The sequence below is a fragment of the Micromys minutus genome (assembly GCF_963924665.1).
Source record: "Micromys minutus genome assembly, chromosome: X".
Lineage (NCBI taxonomy): Eukaryota > Metazoa > Chordata > Mammalia > Rodentia > Muridae > Micromys > Micromys minutus.
The window spans coordinates 74115560-74142792 of record NC_137970.1 but is presented as its reverse complement, the minus strand read 5'-3'; the positions used below and the strand labels follow the sequence as shown (position 1 = coordinate 74142792).

Here is a 27233-nt window from a genome sequence, read left to right as displayed (position 1 = left end):
AAGCTTAAACCCTTGAGCTTTGGTCCCCAGATAGTCAAGATTGCATTTCTTGTTCAGCTTTGTAAATGAAAGCCATCTGGCCAAATTGTCTGAAATTATACTGGCAAGAATTTAGGAACTCTCATGAGCTTTAAACAAACAAGAGTGGCAGCTTGTTTGTCAGGAGACAGAATATGTAAGTGGTTAAAACCTCCTAGCTTTTGTAAGATGTTCCATCCCTGTTGAGGGACATTGGTATGTAAATATTAATACCTTATTTGTTAAAGGCTTAACATTATGGTGTACATACTAAAGGGTTTTCCTTGTATTCCTGTATTCAGTCACATTACAGAATGATGCCACGCTTATCCCCATTTTATAGGTGCAACAACTGGAGTTCAGTCATAAATATAATTACCTGAGGGCACATACCATTAAGTACCCCAAGTGTAATTTTATAACCAAGTACTAAGTCATTATTCATTCTTATGAAAATGCCCTTAAGAAATTTCTGCCAGAGTACTGCATGAGAATTAGAGGATTGAAGGAGGATGTTTTGTGCCATGTCTAAATTCCAGGAATTGAATCAGTGCTAAGTGGAAAATGGCAAGTTGTTTCTCTTCCCCATCTGAAGATAAGTGCGACCATGCAGATGGGTCTGAAGACCCTTCTGAGGGAGTCTTACCTTTGCAGCTGTCAGTCTTCCAACTGCTATGCTATGAATTGATATTTTTGTGTCAGCTGGAACCTCAACATTTTCCTTTTATTGAAATTAGTTTTTTTTCACATAATATGTTCTATATTTCCCCTTCCTCTACTCCTAGTTCCTCCCCCTGCCCCCTCTCATCCAGATTCACCCAATCTGTCCCTTATTAGAAAACAAGCAGGCCTCAAATGGATAATAATAAAATATATCTTATTATTATATAAGAATATAAAATTAAAGGGAAAGTAAAATAACAGAATTGGACAAACAAGAATCAAGAATCCAGTAACCAGAGACCCACATGTTCATACACCCAGGAGTCCTGGTGTGATTTCCTGGGTAGACTACAAAAATTCTTAGTAAAAGAGGGTTGCAGATAGAGGTGATGTGGTATATACCTGTGAGAGAAACTTCAAAAGCGAAAGGTCACAGCCAAAAAATAATGTATCAGCAACTTCCAGATGCTGGAACAGGTGATACTTTCCAAGAGAATGTCCCCCAGTGGAGCATTGAGATTTATTATCAATAGTAGTTAGACAGTTAAACTATGTGAAGTCACTATGTTTGTCCTCCCTATTATAGTTAAGATCCCCTTGGAAGAAAGGTATGAACCATCAGTACCATACTGTGTGTGTGTGTGTGTGTGTGTGTGTGTGTGAGAGAGAGAGAGAGAGACAGACAGAGAGAGAGAGAGAGAGAGAGAGAGAGAGAGAGAGAGAGAGAGAGAGAATCCTCTTCCATTTAAGAATTCTTATAAGGATGGTCTAACCAGGTAATTAAGGATAATTGCACTGTTTAAATGCCCAATTAGTAACATTAATTCATTAATTTCATTTTCTTTGGAACCTAAAATAGTCAAAAGTTTCATGTGTTTTTTTAGGATACATGATACTGTTTAGGGGCACAAAGATGCATATATATATATATGTATATATATCCCAGATTGTAAAACCCCAAAGAGACCACCAGGACTCACAATTGCCATGTAAGAACGTGAGGATCTTTATTCAAGCAGGAGCTTGGGCCACCAACCTTCCTGATGGAACAGAAAGGAGAGTGAACACCCAGGTCTAAGTGAAGGGGCTTTATAAAAGACAAAACTGCAAGTGAGGGTTTCGAAGCCTTGGCGTTACATGAGAGGGTAAAGGAATGTTGGCCTTTAAGCTAATTGGTTACAGCACCTGGTTAAACCACAAAGAGGGAGTATACATCAAAAAGGATCACTTTAACCTGGGAGAGAATTATGTTTTCTTAGCCCACTCTGTTGTCATCAGCAGCCAACTTCAGTTGTTGTGTCTATTTTGCAACTGCCAGAGACATTTCATGATTTTTCTCAGACCTCAAGACATGGGGCCATGCAAGTTAACTTCCAATTGAGTCTTAAGAAAAAAATGGAGTTTATTCTGCTACCTCAGCCCCTTCCTTCCCCCTCTACTAGTTGCTTTGGAGGCCAATCTTGGGCTCCTTGAGGTCTAGATTGTTTGTGTCAATTTATTGACAGTAAGATCTCATCACCATTAGTTGAATAATCTCCAGTCTTTGTTGTATATATTGTAAAAGCCTGCTTATAATACACGGTCTAAGGGTAAGGAGAAGTAAAAGAATAACTAATGGTCCCATGAGGGTAGAAATAAAAGTTGTTAACCAGGGGGAGGAATCAAACAGTGAGTGGTACCAACTTTTGGAATTTTCTTTGTCTCTCTGGTGTTTATATATATTTTTTAACTTTAGCTAATGATTTCATAATTATTCCAGAATGGTTCACATAGAAAGAAGCAGCATCTGTAAGTAACTAAAATAATTTAATAAAAAAGAAAGAACCTGCCATTTTGCCAAAAAAAAAAAAAAGAAAGAAAGAAAGAAGCAGCATTTCTCAGGTAAGGTGGCACATAGTCCTACTTGTTGTAGGAAGACTAATTCTAATCCCTGCCAGTTTTGTAACACCACTTCAATCAGAGAATGTTTATTATGCTCCAGGTGGAAAATGAATTTTTCTAGGCACTGAATATTTTTATCTATGTCTATTTTTAAACTGTTATAATTCTTTTTTTTTTTTGTAATGTTAGCACAGTTATTCCAGTGCTGACCAGGGCTAGTCCTGCCCCTAGAAGTAATATTAAAGTCAAAGAGATAGGTTTTCTCCTTTGTCTCATAAGGCCTCCCTCAACTTGTCTTACTAAGGTTCTTAATACTATTTTCTCTGAATAGGTTATGTGGGACACTAATTGAACCAAAATACAGAACCCATCTGGGGTAGAAGAATTGAGAACCACACCATTTATGTCTTGTCAAACAAGCCCACCATGTCTATTCTGAGGGAATAATCTATTTGGAATGAACTATGGGAACAGTTCAATTGCAGAGGTGTTGATGTGACAAGGAGACTTTCTCTAGACAGATACCTTGTTCCAATATAGTCTGAAAGGTTAAAACTGGACCTTCCTGTGACCATCTATATGTTGAAATATTATATTCAACTATTAATGTCTTCATGAAAAAGGAGCTGCAATACACACAGTACATATAAATTAGCAGGGAAAACAGACTCAGGACTGAGACTGAGTCAAGTTTAACTTGTGGGCATTGTTGTTCTTTTGAACCCTCCATTTTGGTACAGCTGGAGCCAGGTAGTCTTCTCCAATGGAGAAGCAGGTCTATAATAAGTGTAGTACACCAAGGCAGTGATTTCATCCACTTTGATGGCAGGTGCCTTGGTCAACAAAATGATTTAATGTCCTTTTCAGTTGGTTCTAAGCACACCTTGGTGAAATCTCCTCAGATAGACCCAGTCTCCTTCACTTGTATGGTTCTGGAACTGAGCCTGCTTCATAGAGGGCACTTAATTTAGGCCAAACATATTTATGAACCCATTGGGTAGTTCTGACCCTAAATATCATATCATCATCTTTCAGTTCTATAATGGCTGTCAACTCTAGGCTGGGTACAATGGAGGCTGGGATACCATTTCTAATTTCAAAGGAGATTAGTCTCATCTGGCAAGGAGAATTTTTTACCTTTTATAGGGCAAAGGGATAAAGCATCATCCAGTTTCCACCAGTCTCTAAGGCTAATGTAGTTAAGGTCTCTTTTAATGACTTATTTATTATTTCTACTTGCCCTGAACTTTGGAGTCAGTGTGCACAATGCAGTTTCCAATCTTCCCCCAATGAATTTTGCTACATCCTGACTTACCTTAGACACAATGTTGGTCCATTGTCTGACCCTATCATATGAGGAACTCCATATCCAAGTTAGATATCCTTTAGTAATTTCTTGGCCACTACTTTAGCTGTCTCAGCCTTGTTGGGAACGTCCCTGTCTATCCAGAGAAAATGTCCACAAATACCACCAAATACTTACAGCCATACCCCCCCTGTTGATCTCTGTAAAATCAAATTTTCAGGCAGTCTGGGATCGGACTGGTCCAGCCTCCATCTCGGCCCAGAGCCACAGGAAGATCAGACTCACTGCCATCAGGACTCACAGCCTGCCTGCTGAGAACTGAGCACCCAGGGGAGACACAGGAGTGCTCTCCCCACTGAGCCCACGGGTGAGCCAAAGCTCTCTCTCTCCTCTGATTGTCTGGAGAGGACCTCTAGGAACTCTCAGAGAATAGGAATCATGGTGCAGTCTGGGATCGGACTCGTCCAGCCTCTATCTCAGCCCAGAACCACAGGAAGATCAAGCACAATGTCATCGGGACTTGCAGCCTGCTCACAGAGAACTGAGTGGCTAGGGAAGACATGGGAGCACTCTCCCTATGGAGCCCTCTCCCTATGGAGCCCATGGGCCTCCATCTGTATCCAGAGCTAGAACTGGCCCATTGCCATCAGAACTCACAGACTGCCCCGTAGGGTTCTGAATACCAATCAGGACTGGTGGCCTACCTGCAGGTTGCTGGGCACTCTGAAGAGTCATAGGAGGGCTCTTACTCCTGAGCAAAGGGGTGAGTCCACATTCCCTTCCCACTGTTTATCCAGGGAAAGGCTGGGCGAACTCACAGGGGGCAGGTGAAGGTGCCGCCTGGGAGCATACACTTCCAGCCTGAGGCCAGATTCGACCCAGTTTCATCAGGACTGGCGGCCTGCCCACAGTTTGCTTGGCACCTGGAATAGCCTCAGAAAGGCTCTCACTCCTGAGCACAGGGGCCAGTCTACATTCCCTCCCCACTGTTTAACCTGGGAGAGACCACCAGAACACATCAAAATAATCATTCACCATGATCAAGTAGGCTTTATCCCAGGAATACAAGAATGGTTCAACATTCAAAAATCCATCAATGTCATTCACTATATAAACAACCTCAAAGAAAAAAAAGCAAATGATCATCTCTCTAAATGCTGAGAAAGCATTTGACAAAATTCAACACCCCTTCCTATTAAAGTCTTGGAAATGTCAGGAATTAAAGCCTCATACTTAAACATAGTAAAAGCAATATACAGCAAAGCAGTAGCCAACATCAAACTAAATGGAGAAAAACTTGAAGCAATTCCACTAAAAACGGAGATTAGACAAGGCTACCCAGTCTCCCCCTACCTATTCAACATAGTACTGGAAGTCCTGGCCAGAGAAATTAGACAGCAAAAGGAAATCAAAAGGATACAAATCAGAAAGGAAGAAGTAAAAAAATCACTATTTGCAGATGACATGATAGTATACTTAAGTGACCCCAAAAAATCCGCCAGAGAACTTTTACAGATGATAAACAACTTCAGCAAAGTGGCTGGATATAAAATTAACTCAAACAAATCAGTAGCCTTCCTCTACTCAAAGGATAAACAGGCTGAGAAGGAAATTAGAGAATCAACACCCTTCAAAATAGTCACAAAGACTATAAAATATTTTGGGGTGACCTTAACCAAGTAAATGAAGGATCTGTGTGACAAAAATTTTAAGTCTCTGAAGAAGGAAATTGAAGAAGACCTCAGAAGAAGGAAAGAACTCCCATGTTCATGGATTAGAAGGATCAACATAGTACAAATGGTCATCTTGCCTAAGGCAATCTACAGATTCAATGCAATCCCCATCAAAATTTCCACTTAATTCTTCATAGAGTTATAAAGAGCAATTTGCAAATCCATTTGGAATAATAAAAAACCCAGGATAGCCAAAACCATTTTTAACCATAAAAAAGCTACCGGGGGAAAGTTGCCATCCTGACCTTAAGCTGTATCACAGATCGATTGTGATACAAACTGCATGGTATTGGTACAGAGACAGGCAGGTGGGTGCCAGGGAAGCAATTTTAAAATCTCTCTCTCTCTCCCTCTCCATCTATCTTAGTGGTGGGTACAGAAAGAATATCCATCTTCCATATGTCAAGCACTCTACAGTCCCAGTTTCAAGTTCTGTGGATGCTTTCTTCATACACACATTCCTGCAAACATGGTGTCAGATTAATTTTTACTATTGTTATTATTATTGTTTTTGTTGTTGCTATTATTTTTTGTTTTTTTTTTAACTGTAACCAGCTTTATTAAAGATACTTTTCATAAACAATCATGGTATTCAGGCAGGACATGAGCAGACACTCAACAATATACAAGAACTTCCAAATTCCCTTCTTGTATAGACTACCAAAATCAGAAAGCCACTGTAAAACCCAATGAAATCTTCATTCACTGCTTTGAAAAGGGGAAAGTAGCTTAGAGTGAGGGCTGACATTTCACATTAAGGATGTTGTTTTAACAACTTTTCACAAGCCGACCCTGACTTTCGGGAAATGAACATGGCAGAATTATCAATCTGAAGATCCACAATCTTTTATAAAAGAAACCATTGCTCTTCTGAGAACACTTGATGAAGTCACTGCAAAGTCCACATTGTCCAATAGACTAGAAAACAAATGTTGGGGGTCAGGTTTCAATAGGTCTCTGGTTTTAAGGGAATTATGTCTATGTTCATGGTACACAGGGGAAAGGTTATAAAAATGAATTTAGAGTTTTCCCAGGCCACAAGGCATTTTGTACCTTGGTAGCCACCTATGCAGGATCAGGAGCCTCTCAAAATTATCAAGGAAAGAGGTTTTCTGTCCTCAATCCAGCTTCAGTGATATTTTAAAATGTTAGTGACACATGATCCTCCCCCCTCCCACAATGAAGTATTCTGTGTGCTAACAATATAGTTAAAAAAAAGTAAAACAAAATTCTGCATTTTTATAAAACTTGATAAAAAATAGTATTTCAAACTGTACAGTCACCAGAAGTACACAGTTATCAAAAATGCACACACTGCACTTGGCATCTCCAGCACCTTCAGCTTTCTGTGCCTGGTCTGTTTTGGCATCTCCATTTTCTGCAGGATTATTCGCATCCTTACCAGCATCGGCTTTCCCCTTCTTCCCCTTGGGTACCTTCTCTTCCTTCTTTGCTGGGGCCTTTTTAGGTTTGGGCTCAGGCTTTGGAGGAGCAGGTTTAGCAGACAACCTTGCAGATCTTCTCTGTGGCTCGTCCTTCACCTCGGCTTTGTCTCCTTTAGCATCCCCTTCAGCCTGTCTTTTGGGCATGGCGGCGGCAGCGGACGTCGGCGCTGAACACGAGTATACAGCGGCACGCGGGCTCGGTCCGTCCCGGGGTCGTCCTCGCTGCTTCTTCACACTGCTCTGTTGTTGTTGTTGTTGTTATTATTATTATTATTATTATCATTGTCATTATTATCATTACTGAGACAGGGTTTTACTTTGTCACCCAGGTTTGCCTCAAACTCACAGAAAACCACCCCTCTCTGCATCCTGAGCGCGGAGATTAACGTCCCACTACCTAGGTTTCATCCTAAGTAAAGGATAGTGATGATTCATGCCTTGCAGCCAGGGCGCTCTTACCCGTAACAGGGGTGACAACTATGTAAAAGTGGTCTGAACCAAATCTACTCTATGGCTGAGTCTGTATTTCAAGTTTACGTAGCACGTTGGGATCACGTGAGCCTCGGTTATCTGTTCCGTGACGTGACACGTGACGCTGTCTTCTACGGCATTTGAAGAGAGCACGCCCACAGCACGAGGCACGCCTCAGTTTCCTAGATACTAGACAGAGCGAGCGAGCAGCCGTTCAGTCCAGTTGCTGGAGTGATGTCCTCTCCAGATGAGAATTGGGAAGACAGGTAGGGTGCCAACGTAGCTTTTACTAATCTTTCACGCATCTCTGAAGAATAAGTACCAAGTTCTAGCCATTAGTTATAGTGACGGCGGCTTCGGCAGATCTGAGGAAGAACTATCGTTAGGGGTGTGATTCCTTCAGGCTCGGTTCTGACTAAAGTTCTCCGAACTTTTCTAGCTCTCTGGTGGTAGGGTAGGGGGATTTCATGTTAGAAGATCTAGATGGTTCTACAGCTTTGCTGGAGTGTGGCCTGCTGAGGTGCTGAAGGAGGCGAAGGGACATTTTATTAATGAATGTGGCTGAACTTTTCCACGTTTGAGGATAGGGAAACCCTCTGTGCAGAGAGCGGAGAGGGCATTGCCTGTCTAGTTCTGATGGTGAGACTGAGGATGAGGCCTAGGAAGGACACTAGAGGCAAGAGGCGGGAAATGGCGGGAGGAGGGGGATGGGCGGAGAGTGGCGAGAGAGTGTCCACCACAGAGAAGAAGCAGAGGGGAGGAAAGTGACAGTGACGTTTGGCCAAACACCTGAGACCCACTGCCCCAGGTTTTGAAAGTTACTAGTGGGAAAAACCCATCGGGAGGCAAAGCAGCAAAGTACACTTCCGATGGTGACAAAGCCATGTCGGAAGTGGTCAAACTTCTAAGCAGGAAGGCAAAAGACCTTCGAAAGGTGAAGCTGGTCGCCTCGGGAAGGCAAGGTGTGGGGAGCCACAGTGGGGAAACGAAGTAGCAGAGGGGTCTGGTGAGAACCACAGTGGGAAGGTGAAGCGGCGGGTGGAGGGGGCAAAATGGCCCGAGGCGGGGACATGGGCAGGGGCGTGGGGGTAGCCTTGGCGGGTAATCGGCCACAGGAAAGCCACAGTGGGAGGAGAAGCGACCCAGGGAGAGGGGTACCAGGGTGGGCACTAGAGTGAGGAGGCAAAGTGACCACAGGGAAGCCTCAATTGGGGAGTTGAGCTGTCGCGGGGCGGGGGGAGGCGCACGCGGAGAGGGGTGATTAATCTTGGTAGGGTAGTGTTGGCCAGGAGAATGCTTTGAAGGGAAAGCAAAGCGAGGCTGCCCCGAGCCGGGCCTCGCGGTGGGGCAGGGGAGGGAGGGGGAACGGACTCTGGTGGAGGGGAGGGGTAGAGGACTAACGCATGCGCAGGAGAGATCTTCTTTTTTTTTTTTTTTTTTTTTTTTTTTTTTTTTTTTTTTCCCCCGCGTGGAGAGGAGAGTGGCCTCCAGAAAGCCCTGGCCAAGGAGGTGAAGCGTCATAGTTAGCCTGGGACCGGACTAGGCACAGCGGAGCGGGGCTGGGCGCAGGTCTTGTCACAAAGCCATGGCCAAGATAGCCTGGAAGGCAAGCCGAAATTCAAACTTTAACAGTCTTCTCCGGGGGCTTGCGACATCAGGACAATGCCTTCCTAGTTGAAACCTCATCTTTTTTTTTTTTTTTTTTATTTTTATTGCCCTTTGGTTTCTTGTCTGTGTAGCTTTTGACTTTCAAAAATTAGCCTGAAAACTTAAGGGTTTCCTCTTAGGACAGTTTTATTATTAATGTTCAGATTCACTCCTGATCGTGTTCCCACCTCAGTCCCTTCTTCTGGTCCCTTCTTTAGTAACTTTTGAGAGAAAACAATGACACCACCATTATCTTTTATTTTTCTCATACTTTTAGTTTTCTTCCCTCGGTTTCTCTACGTTCCTTTCGTTTGTGTGCATGCATATACGTATGCGTGTGTTGTATTTGTCTTTCTGAATTTGGCTTATTTTGCTCAACTTTGTTTGGGTTTATTTTGGTTTATTGACACAAGGTTTCTTTGTGTAGCCTGACTACCCTGGATCTAGCTCTGTAAACCAGGCTGGCCTCAAAGTCCCAGGATCTATCGGCCTGCCTCATGTCTCCCAAGTGCTCAACATACTAAATGACAGTTCCTATGGACCATTCCAAACAATCTTAATTTCTGCCTTTTTAAAAAAGTCATTTAAAAGAGGAGAGGAAGGAAGACTTTGAAAAGCATTAGAAATGTAAATTTAGCCATGGTATAAACATGTAGCATTTATTTCTGAATATATACTTAAAAGTCAGCTGTTTTTTCAGAATGTCTGTGGAGCAATCTCATTGAATTGGGGAAATCCAACTATTTTATACTCCAACCAAGCACTTTCTTTGTTCTTCCCCCAATTTTCTAGCCACCATTTATTTCATTCCCTCTTTAATACATCCTCATATCTTTATGTATAATTTTTAACCATGCTAAATAAAATTATAACTGATGTAACTTAGAATAGTAGTAAATGAGTAAAGTAGATCATGGTGCTAATTATATGGGGTTTCAAGATAGTTAAATGTTGCATGTGGTTGGTGGCCCATGCAACTTAAATAAACCAGTTTCATGTGCTCTTTTCTCAGGTCTTCCATGATTGTTCTGAGGAACACTAAAACTGAGACACAAAAACAACGCTATGATGTACCATACAAGAGGTCTGAGAATCACTATCATTCAGGTGAAAGGATTTTTCTATTATAAAAAGTTATATGATAAAGGAATATTTTCTCAAATGTATTTGTATTTAGTATGTTTCATACAGTATAGTGTTCTTCAAAAGCATTAGTTTTCATTTTACTTGATCTTTTTTCTTTCAGCCAAAAGTCCATTAATTAAAAACTCAACAGGAAACAGTTAATTTTTTAATAAAATTTTTATCATATGATCAAAGTATGTAACTATTAGCAATGTCTTATTGTATAAATTTGTTTTATTAAGTTAAAATATAATTACATAATTTCTCCCTCCCTCTTCACTATCCCACCCTGCCCATGTCCTCTCATATCCATAGTCTTCTAAAATTAATGTTGTGCATATGCAAATAAGTATATAACAGCTTGCTGAGTCTCTTTACTCTTGCATGTATGTATATGCTTATTGAAGCTGAACATTTGGTACTGGATGGCCACTTAGGGGGCTCATTCCTAGGGAAGTCTAATTCTTCCTTTATGGATAGTCTTTAATTTATTGTAGCTCTTCATCTAGGAGTATAGTCCCATAAAATTTTCACCATTCTTGTTGTCCTGTCAGCTGATAATGTCACGCCTCAGGTCTATTTTAATCATAGGTGTGGCCTCCCTGTCATATCTAGAAATCATAATTGTGAAGCAGACTTAGTGAGTCCCTGGATTTCACAATCTATTTGCTCCATCTTCTGCAGTGTTCTCTGAGCCTAAAATGTATGAATTGTGCTTTCAGATGCATCAGCTAGGGGTAGATTCTCCACAGTCATGATAAATGTTATGGTCATTGACCAACATTAGATTCTAAGTTAGACAGCTTGATATTTCATTTCATTTCTAAGACCTGGACCTTATCTGATCAGAAAAAAAAGAGGCCTCTCTTTTTCTGTATTGGGGTTCTTGGGATTGGGGGAGAGCAGGTGCAGATAACTCTTTTATTCTTTAATGCATCTTTTTGTGTTGTTAAATTAAAGCAGGCACTATGGTGTCTCCCATGATTATCTTGAATATCTGTTCTGGTAGTTTTGTGCCTTAATGGTTGTTTAATGTGTTGTGAATTATCACTGTAAGATAATTCTCAGTTGTCATGTTCCTCTGCTACCAAAATATCTGTTTTCCCTAAGAGTAGACCAAATTGCACTCTTTCTTTGATGGTCTCAACTCAGCATCCTGCTGCTCTAGCATTCCAGGTATTGAGATTATAGGGGCCCTATACAGATCAAAATGACTCCTAAAAGAAAAAAAAAAAAGATAAATTAGCCCTGGTTTCTGAATTTTTACTTAACGAAGAACCTGGCATTGGAGGAAGGTGGGTGAATTGTAGAAGGTAGTATAGCTTTTTCATCGAAGGGAAAACATGCTCATATTGTTGTTAATAAATAAATTGTCCCTATTATACTAAACACAGTGATGTATCTTGAAACTTGTACTGTTCCTAATTTCAGAATACAAAATGAATCATCACCATGGTTTTCAAGGAAGAAAGAGAGGTGTGAATTATATATGGCATAAATTTGACAGGAGGAACAATCATTCTAATCACCCTGGGTATGTGCTTCCACCTTCAAAATCTCAAGAGAAATAATAAAAATGTGGTAATAAGGGAGTCCATGAGTACTCTGAAGTAACATAATAAGTGTCCAAGTAGCTCAGTTGGCAGGTAGCAGCCCTGAGGTTGTGCAACTCTTTCACTCTCTGTGGTCCTCATTCACTAGGAAACTGAAGAGTAATAGGGATTGGATACTCGTTAAGTCACTCTAATTGTAGTAATGGTGATACCTCGGAGACAATTCATAAAATAATTTCTTAGCATTTATAGCCACTTTGCTCCTCTCTCTTTCCCAGTGCTCCATATGCCAGGGGACTGAGAAGGAAGAGAGAAAGATACAGGTATGAGGACCAATATTTTCTTACTGTGTGGGACGATAGAAACTCTGAGGAGGACAAAATGGATCGGTATGCTGAAAATGAAACCGAGGAGAAGTGGTACAAGGTCACAGTGAGTATCCTATTAAGGTTTGCATTAGCTAGACTATTAATGGATCCTAAAAGAAGGAAGATAATATTGATCACAACAAATTAATTACCTGAAGAAACGCTATTGCATGGAGAAAGGATGAATCTAGGACAGGATATCTGATATGCCACCCCTTTGAATGTGTTGTTCGATCCCCAGGTTGAGAACCCCTGGTCTAGACTATCTGTGTCCAGCACAGAAACAAAGAACCATGTCAGTGGTCCCTTTAGAAGTTCTTTAAAGCTGAGTAGAACACTAGGTAAAGTGTTCAAGAAAGATTACTCGATAGTTAAGTCTGTTCTCCATCCTGATTTCATGACATCTCTCTTCTCTCCTATTCTTTATTTGTAAATGTAGATTCCCAGTGGAAGAAAGTATGAGAAGACATGGCTAATAAATTTAATCCAGAATCACTGTAGTGTGCCCTTCATTCCTGTTGATGTAAGAAGGCTGGTGGAGCCAGCAAGATACAAGGGAAGAGAGGAGGGAACTCTGACTCAGCAGGTGCTAGCTACTGGCTTCTAACATGTTTGGTTTTCTCCTTCCATTGCTTGTAGTTCCACTATGACAGAAACCAGGTCCGCTTCTTTGTTCAGAATTCTAAGACTGCCTTTGCACTAAAGGATGTCAGCTGCAAGATTTGTGATGAAGCAAGCAGAAAAGTGTGTACTAACAGCTTTCTCTGTACCTAGTCCTGGAACGGGTGGTGACTGGCCAAGGGTCGAGCATCCCCTTTGGAATTTGAGATCATAGTACTTATCCTCTTTTCCTTCTCACAGATATATATCTTTGTCAGTCCTTCTGTTGTACCCTATTCTGTGCAAAACAAGTTTACATCAGAACAAATGCAGCATCTAAAGGTAATGTAGACTCAAGACATGTTGTGGGTCTACTTCCCAGACCCATCTCCTTTTCCTCTTACTCCCTGATGTTCAGGACACTGTGAACTCTTTGAGCCATTGTGTCCACCTCTGTCTGCAGAAATCTATGATGAAACGATATGACGCCTCCAAGAAAGCTCTGGACCTTGAGAAGTTCCGATTTGACCAAGGTATGAGTGACTAAAGTAATTCTTGGTCATGTGAGGGTAGATGGATCTTCTTAAGAGGAAAACATAGGGATAATAACTTGGGAAGGGTGTATGTACCAGTGTTGGTCCAAATGGACCTCTGAGAGCCTCCTACTTATTTTTGTTCCACTTTCTGAAGACTTGATGGACAAGAATATTGACATGATGCTGAATCGAAGAAGCTGCATGGTTGCCACACTACAGACCATTGAAAGAGATATCCCTGAAGTGAGGCCATAGATCCAGTGCATTGCTTTAAGTAGATGGGATGGAGGGGAAAATGTCACCAAGGCTCCGGAATAGTAACCATATCTTAAACTCTTACTCTCTGACAGCTGTTGTCCTTGAACTTGAAAAACAACAAATTGTACCAGCTGGATGGGCTGTCTGACATGACTGAGAAGGCCCCTTGCGTTAAGATTCTGAACCTCTCCAGAAATAAAGTGAGAAATGAGAGGGGAGCACTGTGGTTTGGGCTGATCGTGGGTAGTGGTACACAGCAGGGTGATGGTAAGATGCAGGCACAGACACTGAGGGAGAGTGGAGGCTGCAGATACTGGGCCCCAAGGTTTTTTCCTTGCAATAGCTTTACCAGTTCTTTTTTGTCTTTATCAGCTGAAGTCAATCTTGGAGTTGGAGAAGGTGAAAGAACTGAAGCTGGAAGAGCTGTGGCTAGAAGGGAACCCCTTCTGCAATGGCTTCTCAGATCATTCTGAGTATATAAGGTACACGAGAGCTGCTAAGTCCTTTCCCCCTTCATTGTCAGTGTCTTAGTTTTGCTTCTCACTGCTGGGATAAAATAAACTGTCAAAAGCTACATAAGAGAGCAACAGCTTATTTGGCCCAGAGGTTCAGGTTACAGTTCATCGTTGTGTTGACATTAGGGTGGTAGGAACTTCAAGCATCTGGCCATATCACATCCACAGTCGAGAGCAGAGAGCAATGAATGAATGAATGCATACTAGTGTTCTGCTCACAATTTTGTTCACCCAGTCCCCAGCCTAGCAAATGAAATGGTGCCACCTAGCTTCTTGGTGGGTCTTCCCACATCAACCTAATTAAGAAATGCTTTCAAAGGCACACCATAGGCCAACCTAGTTTAGGCAGTTTTTCACTGAGACTCCCCACTCAGGTGATTCTACTTTAGCTTAAGTCCAAAATCAAAACTAAACATCACAGGTACCATTAGCCACTGACAGCTTGGGCTACCCTTGTCAAGTACTTTTGCAAGAGTAGGTACCCCTGATCCTCTGGGAGGAAAACGGGCCCTGCCTTTTCTTTATATGCTTAGCTATTCTCTCAAATATCCTTTCTTTCCCTGCCCCTCTCCCTTTTACCCAGTCTGGGCTGTTTTTCACTTGTCAGAACATCTGGATTCCTCCAGAATCCTTTGGTGCCTCATACTAATGGTACCATCTTTCTTCTCCTGTCCTGAGAGGAGCCTTCTGTCCCAGGCCTCCCTGAAGGCTGACCTGCTGCTCTAAGTTGAGGGCTGAGACCCTGGATGATGCAGACATGACCATTACTTCCTCTGGTCTGTTGTTGGGAGCTCTACCCTTCCTTGAATAGAAATGTGAACTCCCTGTAGCAAGGATCCAGAAGTGGGCTTTCACCAGGGAGCAAAGAGCAGAAGAGGTGGGAGAGATGGAAAGACAGACCCTCGGAGGCCTACACCTCTCTCTCTTTCTTCTTCCTTCCCTACTTACCTATCATGTAACCTACCTACCTACCTTTTTCATCACACCTACATAGCATAAAGCCTACATACAACAAGCTAGTTGACTCCTAAGATAAGACTCCGATTCTGGCAGGCACAGGTACACATTGGATCTTCAGGAGAGAATGAAGTGCCTATAAGAAATGCCCACAAGCTCTTCATCCTGTTTTGAGCTTGGGGGGCTCGACCTTCAAATAATTTCTACCCCTAAGAAGTCTCACTATTCCAGACTGAGCTCAGCATAGGAAAAACATGAGTCTGTATTCAGTGGGTCCATTACTGAAAGACCTTGCTTTGGGTCCCAGGAGCAGCTTGAAGCTGGTGGAAAAATGATTGCTGCAGAGGAGCCCTTTACTCCTCTACTAACTGTAACCCCTGACCTCTCCACCAGGCCAGACAGATCATCTCCCATTCTCTTGGTGTGTTTTCCTCTTCTATTTTGCCTTAAGTCTCCCTCATACCTCCCTCTTCTTACTTTAATTCCATCTCTGTTGCCACCATTCCACCTTCCTATATTTTTTTGAGTCCTCAGCCTGCCTTCCCTCAGTCCCTGCCCCAGGATCCTGTAAGACACTGGATACCTAACAAGGTGGCAGAGCGCTGGGTTGCTGACCAGTGCCTTGCTCCCTACAGATCCTTCTGTGGGTACTCTGAGAAGAAGAATACAGGCAAGGAGAGGAAAAAGCCATGGACCATAGGCTCCCAATGTGGCTTCTGTCCCTGGAGAAGTGCCCAGTGCAGTGTGGGTGGGATGTACCGTGGTGGGAGGAAGAGGGAGGAGAACAAGCAAGAGCCCCCAAAGGAATAAAAGCTAAGCTAGCCAAACTTAGACTTCAAATCACATCTTTTTGCTTTCTTTCTTTTTTTTTTTTTTTTTTTTTTTTTTTTTTTTTGACAGTGCTATACGGAACCTATTTCCCAAGTTGTTGCGTCTGGTAAGTTTCAGTAGTGTCTTCGTTTCACTCACAAATAACCTGCACAGCTGCCCTAAAACTAATTTTCATGTACATTACATATTTGCATCAGAACATTAGAACATTATCCATTTTAGATGATGTGGACACACACACACACACACACACACACACACACATACACACAAATCCTACAAGCCCATCAAACAGAGCCTCACTATATCACCCCTGGAATATCCAGGTCAATTAAAACCCTGTTTCTGACCCTTCATTTTTTCTTTGGGCCTCTGGATCTCGTTTGGCAGCCATTATTTACCCATGCATTGCTCACCTTCTCTTCCTTTCCTCAGGATGGCAAGGAGCTAATAGTACCAACAGGAATGGACATTGAGGCCCCCCAGCCATGCAAGGTGACAAAGGAACAAGAAAGATGTGTGGTGTTCCAAAAGACACTTTGTTAGATACATAGTCTGAAATGACTTTCTGTTTCAGGAAACTGGTAATGAATCTGAACTCATAAAAAATCTAGTTCTACAATTTCTGAAAGAGTAAGTACCCCCTGAACCATAAGAAATGCGGGGGAAGCTGGACTACCTTATTGCATTTCACCCATAGCTGATTTCAAGTCTCTTAGCGTTCAAACCACAGAGTTAACATCTTCTAATTTTTCTGCTCCGTTCAAACCACAGAGTTAACATCTTCTAATTTTTCTGCTCCTTACTCCTCATAGATACTACTTACTTTATGACAATGGAGATCGACTTCGTCTTCTTGATGCTTACCATGACCAGGCCTGCTTCTCCCTGTCTGTTCCGTTCAATGCCAGTGACCCAGACCTGTGAGTATCACAGTTGAATCTCTCTTCTGGAGCAGTGTACCTCCCCTTAGAAAGTGCCTATATTGGGTAGAACATGGTGTTCTCTTCCTCTTTTCTCCCAGTAACAGCCTGGAAGAGTATTTCAAATATAACAGAGATATAAAGAAGCAGCAAGACTCATGTAAGTGTGATGGAGAGGACTGGGGAGGGTAAGGGAGTAAAGGGGACAGTTTTGGGGGTCAGTGGCCAGGTTGTATCATGCTTGTGATCTTTGCTTCTTCACTCCTCTATAGACATGCGAATGCACTTGCTGAAGCACACAAAATATGACATCGTGAACTCTCTTATCTTGTTACCCAAAACTCAGCATGATCTTTGCTCTTTCTTGGTGGACTTGTGTTTCCACACGGTGAGTGTCTGGTTCTTCTGTGGGTCATACCCAGAAATCTGGAGGGAGGGAAGATACTGAGCTTATAGTTCATACCATATTCCCTTTCAGGAAATGATGCTCTGTTTTTCTGTCAATGGACTGTTCAAGGAAGGTGAGTATCTATAGAATTCCCATTCTAGATCCCCTTGTGCTTCCTCCACTAGATGGGCACGTCTAAGCAGTTGTTCAGTTTCTCTCATTCTGTACTTTTCCTTCCTCTCCTCCTCCATGTTCTACTGCCCGCAAACCATGCTAATCTGACTTTGTTCATGCCTTTCTACTGAATTGCTAACCAGTAAGGGACCCAGGCCATGGGGCTTGTTGCTTCTCATTCCAGCTCCATACTTTGTAGCTTTATGCCAGTTTTATATTTCTATATATAAAATGCGACTAATTAAACTCATCTATATGACAAATGTGAAAAGGACCAATTGAACACTGGAAATGGTTTATCCCAGGCTTCAAAATGTTGTAAGGGACACATAAAATGGGAATGAAGTATTACTCTTTTTGCCCTCCCCATTCATTCCCTATCCTCCTGACTCCAGGCCAACAACTGCCTGGTTCAGCATAAGACCATGAATTGAGAATGCTGTTTGAGTATGTAAATAAGGTGCTATTCTAAGAAATCATTGTTTCTTGTCCTTGAAGTGGAAGGAAAATGTCAAGGCTGCATCAGAGCCTTCACGAGGATCTTCATTGCTATGCCTTGCGGCAATTCAAGGTCTGTGTTGTGTTACTTCTGATAATGCAGTTCTCGGGGTATTTTTAAAATTCTAGAAGGTGAACAGATAGATCCAACAATTAAGCTTTGTGTTTGAGAGTGTGGTCTTTGGGATCAGGATACTAGGTTCTTTCCTGATAGGATATTTATATGTTGTGTCATTGGCCAAGACATGGGGCTTGTCTCTAATTCAGAGACTTCCCTTGTTGTACAGGGTAAATGCATTAGGGTAAAATTCAAAATTCTAGCCAAGTTGGTCTTTAAAAGGTTGGAGTTTATATGGGATTGGTAGAGATCACTAAACAAGGATGTTGGGAGCCAGGTACAGATGGAAACTGGAAACAATATGGCTAGTGATAGGCAGTTAGTATAAGATAATGCAGGCTTATCCATTTGTTTACTTGTCTTAGTGTCCATTTTTCCTTCAGAATTTGCATCATGAACGATGAGTTGATTGTAAGAAATGCCAGTCCCAAAGAGATACAAAAGGCCTTTGCCTCATTGTCTGCTCCTGACACCTCATTCAAACCTTTACTCTCTGAAGAGCAGCAGCAAATGGTGAATTCTTTCTCTATGCAATCTGGAATGAAACTTGACTGGTCTCAGAAGTGAGTATGGGGTTTGCACAGACATGGGTGGGGTGAGAGATCAAGCAAATAATGGTATTTTGCAGGCAATTTGAAAAATAATTGTGATATTATACTTCCCCTACCCAAAGTGAGTTTAGGAACGCATGCCCTAATCTATACTGATATTTTAAAAGGATTTTGAAATACCACAACATCTGTGTTGCATATCTTGTGTATAGAAAAACATAAGGAGTGTGTTAAGAAACTACTAGATGTGAAAAACAAATTCAAATGTTTGAGGATATAAGATTAATAATGCAATAATTTGCAATTCTATGTATTAATATTAAATATAACAAAACTACATTAAGAAAACAGTTCCATTTAAAGAAGCATAAAGAGGAATGAGTACTAAGAAACTGTAAGGGGTATCAGGGGAGTATAACAGATGAACAAAGTCTTTCTACCAACATCTACTCACATAAACATGCTGAACAGTATTCCTGAACCAAACGAGTAGGATAAGAACTTGGAATATCAGGTGGAAAACCATCATGTCTGCCTTTCTATAACAAAGTGTTTGAAAAGAGGCATCATATAAGACAGGAAATAGAAAGCCATGTGTTTTCATATTGCTATAAAGATATCATGGCCAAAGAAACTAGTATAACTTTCAACCCTGAGTTTGATTATTTCCTGCTGTCTACTCCTCTTGGGTGTATCTGCTTCCTTTTGTTCTAGAGGTTTCAGCTGTGCTGTCAAGTTGCTAGTGTATGCTCTCTCCAGTTTCTTTTTGGAAGTGCTCAGAGCTATGAGTTTTCCTCTCAGTACTGCTTTCATGCATCCCATAAGTTTGGGTATGTTGTGCTTTCATTTTCGTTAAATTCTAAAACAAAACCCTTAATTTCATTCTATTCCTTGACCATGTTATCATTGTGTAGATGATTGTTCAGCTTCCATGTGTATGTGAGATTTCTGTTGTTTATGTTGTTATTGAAGACCAGTTTTAGTCCATGGTGATCTAATAGGATGCATGGGATTATTTCAATCTTGTTGTATCTGTTGCGGCCTGTTTTGTGGCCTCAATTTTGTGACATTTGGTCAATTTTGAAGAAGGTACTATGAGGTGCTGAGAAGGAGTTATATTTTATTGTTTTAGGTTGAAATGTTCTATAGTTGTCTGTTACATACATTTGGTTCATGCCTTCTGTTAGTTTCTCTGTGTCTCTGTTCAGTTTCTGCTTCCATGATCTGTCCATTGATGAGAGTGGGGTGTTGAAGTCTCCCATTATTGTTATGTGAGGTGCAATGTGTACTTTGAGCATTAGTAAGGTTTCTTTTATAAATGTAAATGCCCTTGCGTTTGGAGCATAGGTGTTCAAAATTGAAAGTTCATCTTGGTGGACTTTTCCTTTGATGAATATGAGGTGCCCTTCCTTATCTTTTTTGATAACTTTTGGTTGAAAGTCGATTTCATTTGATAATAGAATGGCTACTCCAGCTTCTTTCTTGGGACCATTTGCTTGGAAATTTTTTCCAGCCTTTTACTCTGAGGAAGTATATGTCTTTGTCACTGAGTTGTATTTTCTGTGTGTGGCAAAATATTGGGTCCTATTTATGTATCCAGTCTGTTAGTCTATGTCTTTTTATTGGAGAATTGAGTTCATTTATGTTGAGAGATATTAGGAAACAATTATTGTTGCTTCCTGTTATTTTTGTTGTTAGAGGAAGAATTATGTTTGTGTGGCTATCTTAGGTTAGTTGAAAGAGGATTACTTTCTTGCTTTTCTTAGGGTGTAGTTTCCCTCTGGTGTTGGAGTTTTCCATCTATTATTCTTTGTATGGCTGGATTTGTGGAAAGACATTGGGTAAATTTTATTTTGTCATGGAATGTCTTGGTTTTCCCATCTATATTTTTTGACATTTTAGGTATTTTTTAATTGGATATTTCTTTACTTACGTTTCAAATATTATTACCTTTCCCAGTTTCCACTCTGGAATCTTCCTATTCCATCGCCCTTCTCTCTGCCTCTGTGAGAGTGTACCCTACCCACCTACTCCATCTCATTTCCCCACCCTGGTATTCCCATACACTGGAGTATTGAGCCTTCACAGGGCCAAGGGCTTTTCCTCTCCTTGATGCCTGATAAAACCATCCTCTGCTACATGTGCAGCTGGAGCCATGGGTCCCTCCATGTGTACTTTTTGGTTGGTGGTTTAGTCCCTGGGAGCTCTGGAGGGGAGTCTAGTTGACTGATCTTGTTGTTCTTCCTGTGGGGTTGCAAACCCCTTTATCTCCTTCTGTCCTTTTTCTTGCTCCTCCATTGGGGACCCCATTCTCAGTCCAATGGTTGGTTGAGAGCATCTGACTCTGTCAGATCCTCTCAGGAAACAGCAATGTCTGGCAACTGTCAGCATGCACTTCTTGCACTTCTTGTCATCCACAATATTGTCTGGGTTTGGTGACTGAATATAGGATGGATTCCCAGGTGGTTAAGTCTCTGGATGGCTTTTCCTGCAGTCTCTGCTCCATACTTTGTCTCTGTATTTCCTCCTTTTAAGAAGGACTGAAGCATCACTCTTTGGTCTTCCAACTTCTTGAGCTTTATATGGTCTGTGGATTGTATCTTGGGTATTCTGGGCTTTGGGGCTAATATCCACTTATCAGTTAGTGCATACCATATTCTTTTCTAATTGGCAAGATATTTTCTAGTTCTATCCATTTGCCTAAGAATTTCATAAAGTCATTGTTTTTAATAGCTGAGTAATACTCCATTATGTAAATATACCGCATATCCATTCCTCTTTTGAGAGATGTCTGAGTTCTTTCCAGCTTCTGAGTATTACAAATAAGGCTGCTATGAACATGGTGGAGCATGTATATGTCCTTGTTATATGTTGGAGCATCTTTTGGGTATATGCCCAGGAGTGGTATAGCTGGGTCCTCAGGTAAAGTACTATATCCAATTTTCTGAGGAGCTTCCAGACTGATTTCCGGAGTGGTTGTACTAGCTTGCAACCCCACCAACAGTGGAGAAGTGTTCTTCTTTCTCTAAATCCTCACCAGCATCTGCTGTTACCTGAATTCTTTATCTTAACCATTATGACTGGTGTGAGTTGGAATCTTATGGTTGTTTTGATTTGCATTTCCCTGATGACTAGGGATGTTGAGCATTTCTTTGGTTATTTGATTCTCTGGAGTATAATTTCTTGAGTTCTTTGTATATATTGGATCTTAATCCTCTATCAGATGTAGGATTGGTAAAGATCCTTTCCCTATCTGTTGGTTGCCATTTTGTTCTAACGACAGTGTGCTTTGCCTCATAGAAGCTTAGCAATTTTATGAGGTCCCATTTGTCGATTCTTGATCTTAGAACATAAGCCATTGGTGTTCTGATCAGGAAATTTTCTCCAGCACAGATGTGTTCCAGGCTCTTTCCCACTTTCTCTTCATTAGTTTGGTTGTATCTGGTTTTATGTGGAGATCCTTGGTCCACTTGGGCTTGAGCTTTGTACAAGAAGATAAGTATGAATCAATTTGTATTCTTCTACATGCTGACCTCCAGTTGAACCAGAACCATTTGTTGAAAATGCTGCCTTTTTTTTTCTACTGGATGGTTTTAACTCATTTGTCAAAGATCAAGTGAACATGGGTGTGTGGGTTCATTTCTAAGTCATCAATTCTATTCCATTGATCTACCTGCCTATTTCTTTTTTTTAAATGACTTTATTTTACAAAACAAAGATAAATGTACAGATTTTAAAAATTTTTTGCTTAAAATTATACTTTTTTGTCAGTACTGTTTTTTCAGACATTAAAATAATTTTTCACATAAAACCATGTGAATATATTTTTTTTACTCAGTACTTGATTTTTTTCAAGGGCCCGACAGTACGCATTGAAAACCCAATAGTTACAATAAGCGTAAAGTACATTATCTGCCTATTTCTGTACTAGTACCATGTGGTTTTTATCATGATTGATCTGTAATATAGCTTGAGGTTAGGGATGGTGATTTTCCCTGAAGTTCTTTTATTGTTGAGAATAGTTTTCAGTATCCTGGGTCTTTTCAAATTGCTCTTTCTAACTCTATGAAGAATTGGGTTGGAATTTTGATGGGAATTGCATTGGATCTGTAGATTGCCCTTGACAAGATGGCCATATTTACAATGTGGATCCTTCCAATCCATGAGCATGGGAGATCTTTCCATCTTCTGAGATCTTCCTCAATTTCCTTCTTCAGACACTTGAAGTTCTTGTCATACAGATCTTTTACTTGCTTGGTTAGGGTCACCTCAAACTATTTTATATTCTTTGTGACTATTGTTAAGGGTTTTGTTTCCCTAATTTCTTTCTCAGCCTGTTTATCCTTTGAGTAGAGGAAGGCTACTGATTTGTTTTAGTTAATTTTATATCCAGCCACATTGCTGAAGTTGTATATAAGCTGTAGGAGTTCTCTGGTGGAATTTTGGGGGTCACTTAAGTATACTATCATATCCTCTGCCAATAGTGATATTTTGTTTTCTTCCTTTCCAATTTGTATACCTTTGACCACTTTTTGTTGTCTAGTTGCTCTGGAGTTTTGTGGATATATTAACCTGGGCCGGCATCTGTGTTCCCTTAGGATCTGTATGACATCTATCCAGGATCTTCTAGCTTTCATAGTCTCTGTTGAGAAGTCTGGTGTAATTCTTATTGACCTGCCTTTATATGTTACTTGTCCTTTTTCCCTTACTGCTTTTAGTATTTCTTTGTGTGTTTGGTGTTTTTTAAATGTATGTTTTAACTTTCAAGTTTAAAATAGGGGCTGGAGATTGGCTCAGCACTTAAGAGAACTTGTTGTATTTTGAAGTCTTCATTCAGAGGACATAGTTTTGGTTCCCAGCACCGACATGGTACTTCACAACCATCTGTATCTATAATCTAGGGAATCATATGCCCTCTTCTGTCCATCTCATGTACCAGAAATGCACACAATGTACATGCATGCAGGCAGGCAAAACACACATACACATAAAATAATCAACATAAACATTTTAAAACAATGTTTTAAAAATTATACTTGTGGTTTAGAAAGCAATTGAGTTGTATATGTTTTCCTTTGCAGCCTTAGTTTTAATTAATTTCCCACCTCTATTTCTCCCAGACTTCTATCCCAACCCCATTTAGGCCTTTTCATAGCCAGTGTTTCCTTCTACTTTTGAATCCCCATACTATCTCTCCCACTTTATGTCTGTACATGACTCCCCTTTGTCTTCTCAGTCTCTATAGGCATTCAAAATTAAATACAGAAATCCAAATTCAAATGTAGCAAAGAAAATATGGAGTTTGGCTTTCTGGGCCTGGGTCACATCAGTTTAATATATCTAATTTTCATTGTGTATATGTACCACGTTTTCATTTTCAGATGGACACATCCAGGTTGATTCCATTTCCCAGCTATTTTGAATAGAGCTTCAAAAAACATGGATGTACAGGCATCTCTGTTGTAGGGCATAAAGTTCTTTGATAATATGCTTAGGGGCAATATAGCCGGAACATACGAAATTTACATTTTTAATTTTGTGAGAAATGTCCACACTGATTCCATTGTCCTTATACCAATCTACAATCCCACAAAAAGCAAATAGAAGTACCTTTTCCCTACAACTTCACCAGTTGTTACTTGACATTTTTTCATAATGATTAATTTTTGTGGGGTGAAATAAAACCTCAAATTAATTGTAATTTGCATTTTAGGATGGCTAATGGTATTGGTACACTTTTAAAAGTGTTCATTAGCCATTACTATTTCTTTTTTTCTTTTTTCTTAATCATTTTATTCATTTACATTTCAAATTATATCCCCCTTCCCAGTTACCCCTCCACCAATCCCCCATCTGAACTCCACTCTCCCCTCCCCTTTCTTTATGAGGGTGTTCCTCTACCCATTCACCCACTACCATCTCACCTCTCTAGCATCCCCTACAATGGGACATCAAGATTTTCTCCCCTCCCATTGATGTAAGATAAGGCCATCCTGCTACATATGTATCTGGAGTTCTGGCTCCCTCCATGTGTATTCTTTGGTTGGTGGTTTAGTCCCTGGGAGCTCTGGTTAGTCCCTTTAGTTGATATTGTTTTTCTTATGGGCTTGTAATACCCTTCAGCTCCTTCCCCTAGCTCTTCCATTAGGGTCCTGGGTTCAGTCAGATGGTTGGCTGTAAGTATCTGCATCTGTTTTGGTCAGGTGCTGGTAGAACCTCTCAGGGAACAGCCACATCAGGCTCCTATCAGCAAGCACTTCTTGGCATCAACAATAGCGTGGGCAGTTGGTGTCTGCAGATGGGATGGATTCCAAGGTGGGGCGGTCTCTGGGTGGGCTTTACTTTTGTTTCTGTTCTAGTTTTGTTCCTGTCTTTTCTTTGGATTATTTCTGGGTTTAAATTTTTGAGATGCGTGGGAGGCCCCATTCCTCAACTGGGGGTCATACCCATCCACTGGAGGTGGTCTCTACAGACTACAGGCGGTCTCTAGTGGCTTGAGTCATCCGCCATTGGCTCCTGGGAGCCTCTCTTCCACGGAGTCTAGGACTTTCCAGTGGTTACCCCCCAGTTTCACTTTCTCTCTACTACATATTTTTATTCAACTTCCTGACCCTCTGTACTTCTCTCTGTCCCTTCCATTATCTGTTTTTGCCCCCTTTCTTCCCCCCTCCTCTCTCCTTCCCTGTTCACTCCTTTGTCCCTCCTGTGATTACTTTGCTCCCTGTTCTATGTAGGATTGAGTTATTTCTTATTTTGAGAACTTTCCATTCAGTCACAAAGCAAATATTTACTGGGATTGGGTTGTTTTCCTGATGTTCAGGGGTTTTGTTTCTGTTTTGTCTTAGTATATTTTTGATACATGCTTTCTCCTTTTTCTAAAGCTGCCTCTTCACTCAGTTCAGTTGCCTTTTCTCTACAGAAATTTTTAATTTTTAATGGATTATTTTTATCTTTTAAATGTTATCCCCTTTCCAAGTTTCCCCTCCAGAAACCTCCTATCCTATCCCACCTCCCTCTGCTTCTATGAGGGTTCTTCCTCACCCACCCCCACCCTCCCACCTCCCCTCCCTGACATTTTCTACACTGGAACTTCCAGCCTTGGCAGGACCAAGGGCTTCTCCTCCCATGGATGCCCACCCAGAGATCTCAGGGACTAAACCACCATCCACAAAAATTTTTAATCTTACAAAGTTCCATTTGTTAATTGTTGGTTTAACTACTTAGAGTCCTATTCAGAAAGTTCTTACCCATGCCTGTATTCTGGAGTGTACTCAGGCTTTTTCCTCTGGAAGTTTAAGGATTTCAGGTTATCTGTTGAGGTCCTTCATCCATTTGGAGTTGGGATTTTGTACAGAGTGAGAGGAGAGGAATATGGTTTCATTCTTCTATAAGTCGATATCCAGTCTTTCTGGATTTTAGTCATTTGTTGAAGAAAACTTTCTTTTTTCCATCTGTATTGCTTACCTGTGGCAAATATCAGGTGCCTGTACTTGCATGGAGTTAGATCTGGGCCTATTCTATTCTATTGATCTTCATGTCTATCTTGTTTTTATTACTATTTTTGGTTTTGTTTACTATAACTTGAAGTCAAGTGTGGTAATGATTCCAGAAGTATTCTCATTGCTCAAAATTACTTTGGCTGTATAGGGGCTTTTGTATTTTCATATAAATTTTGGATTACTTTTTTTTTGTTTCTGTGAAGAATTGAGTTGCAAGTTTTATTGGTATTGTATTGAATTGATAGATCATTTTGTAGAATACATATTTCACAATACTCTTTTTCTCTGATTCCTATGTATAGGTCTGTCTACTTTCTAGTTTCTTTCATTATTTTTTCTATGATGTTCTTAAGTTTGCATTTTACATGTATTTCATTTCCTTGGTTAGGTACATTCCAAGTTATTTTCAAGTCTGTTGCTAATGGAATTATTCCCATAATTTCTTTCTCAATCTGTTTGTCATTGGTATGTTAGAAGGCTAAGAATTTTATAAAAATGCTGGTTTGGTATCTTGCCTCCTCACTGAAAGTATTTGTTAATTCTAAGAATTTTTCATGGCTGAGTCATTCATGTGTTCCCTTAGGTATAGAATCATACAATCTACAAATAAGGAGACACTTTTCCCTTCTCCTTCCCTAATTGCATCCCCTTACCTCTTTCTCTTACAGCTCTAGGTAAGACTTCAAGAGCTGTGTTAAAAAGAGGTGGAAAGAGTAGACACCCTTGTCTTATCCCACTGATCTCAGTGCCTTGCGATTTTCACTGTTTAGCATAACGGTGTCTATAAGGTTAATGTTTAAAGCTTTTTCTATGCTCATATATGGCCCCTTGGTTTCTACTCTATTTAGGGTGTTTATCAGGAAGCAGTGTGGGGTTTTGTGAATGGTTCTTTCTGTATCTATTCAGCCGGTCATGTTATTTCTCTCACCCCAGGTGCCTTGAAGATAACGAGTGGAACTACACCAAAGCTGGTGAGGCCTTCACTTCCCTGCAGGTGAGGTCTGAGAATCTAGTGGGTAAAATTTGGTTGTTTCTATACTTTCAGCAAGATTACAGATGAGATTCAGGGCTCTTCTAACATTTTAACTCTTTTCCTGCAGAATGAGGGCAAAATCCCAAAGGAATTCTTCAAATAAAAGAATACTAAGGACATCATGTGGATATAGTATTCCTCC

The 27233-nt window shown here is 40.8% G+C and overlaps 2 protein-coding genes across 2 annotated transcripts in view; one reads left to right on the top strand and one right to left on the bottom strand.

Annotated features, from left to right (window-relative positions):
* LOC308415016 (non-histone chromosomal protein HMG-17-like) overlaps positions 1-7190 on the bottom strand; it is a gene marked incomplete at both ends in the record, with an annotated part of 11785 nt that extends 4595 nt beyond the window's left edge. Inside the window, one exon of the mRNA XM_080910143.1 lies at positions 6917-7190. Coding sequence (XP_080766269.1) covers positions 6917-7190 — 274 coding nt within the window. The remainder of the gene's footprint in view (positions 1-6916) is intronic.
* On the top strand, positions 7189-27233 carry LOC308415015 (nuclear RNA export factor 2-like; the record flags this gene model as incomplete). The annotated part of the gene is made up of 23 exons (XM_080910142.1): positions 7189-7233; positions 8326-8474; positions 10177-10271; positions 11721-11823; positions 12121-12274; positions 12650-12733; positions 12850-12954; positions 13072-13152; positions 13274-13343; positions 13501-13589; positions 13697-13804; positions 13977-14086; positions 15977-16013; positions 16343-16402; positions 16485-16540; positions 16723-16830; positions 16932-16990; positions 17103-17218; positions 17309-17351; positions 17891-17963; positions 18392-18571; positions 26992-27052; positions 27159-27233. 23 exons carry the CDS (start codon positions 7189-7191, stop codon positions 27192-27194), a joined length of 2022 nt encoding a protein of 673 aa, XP_080766268.1. The 3' UTR covers positions 27195-27233.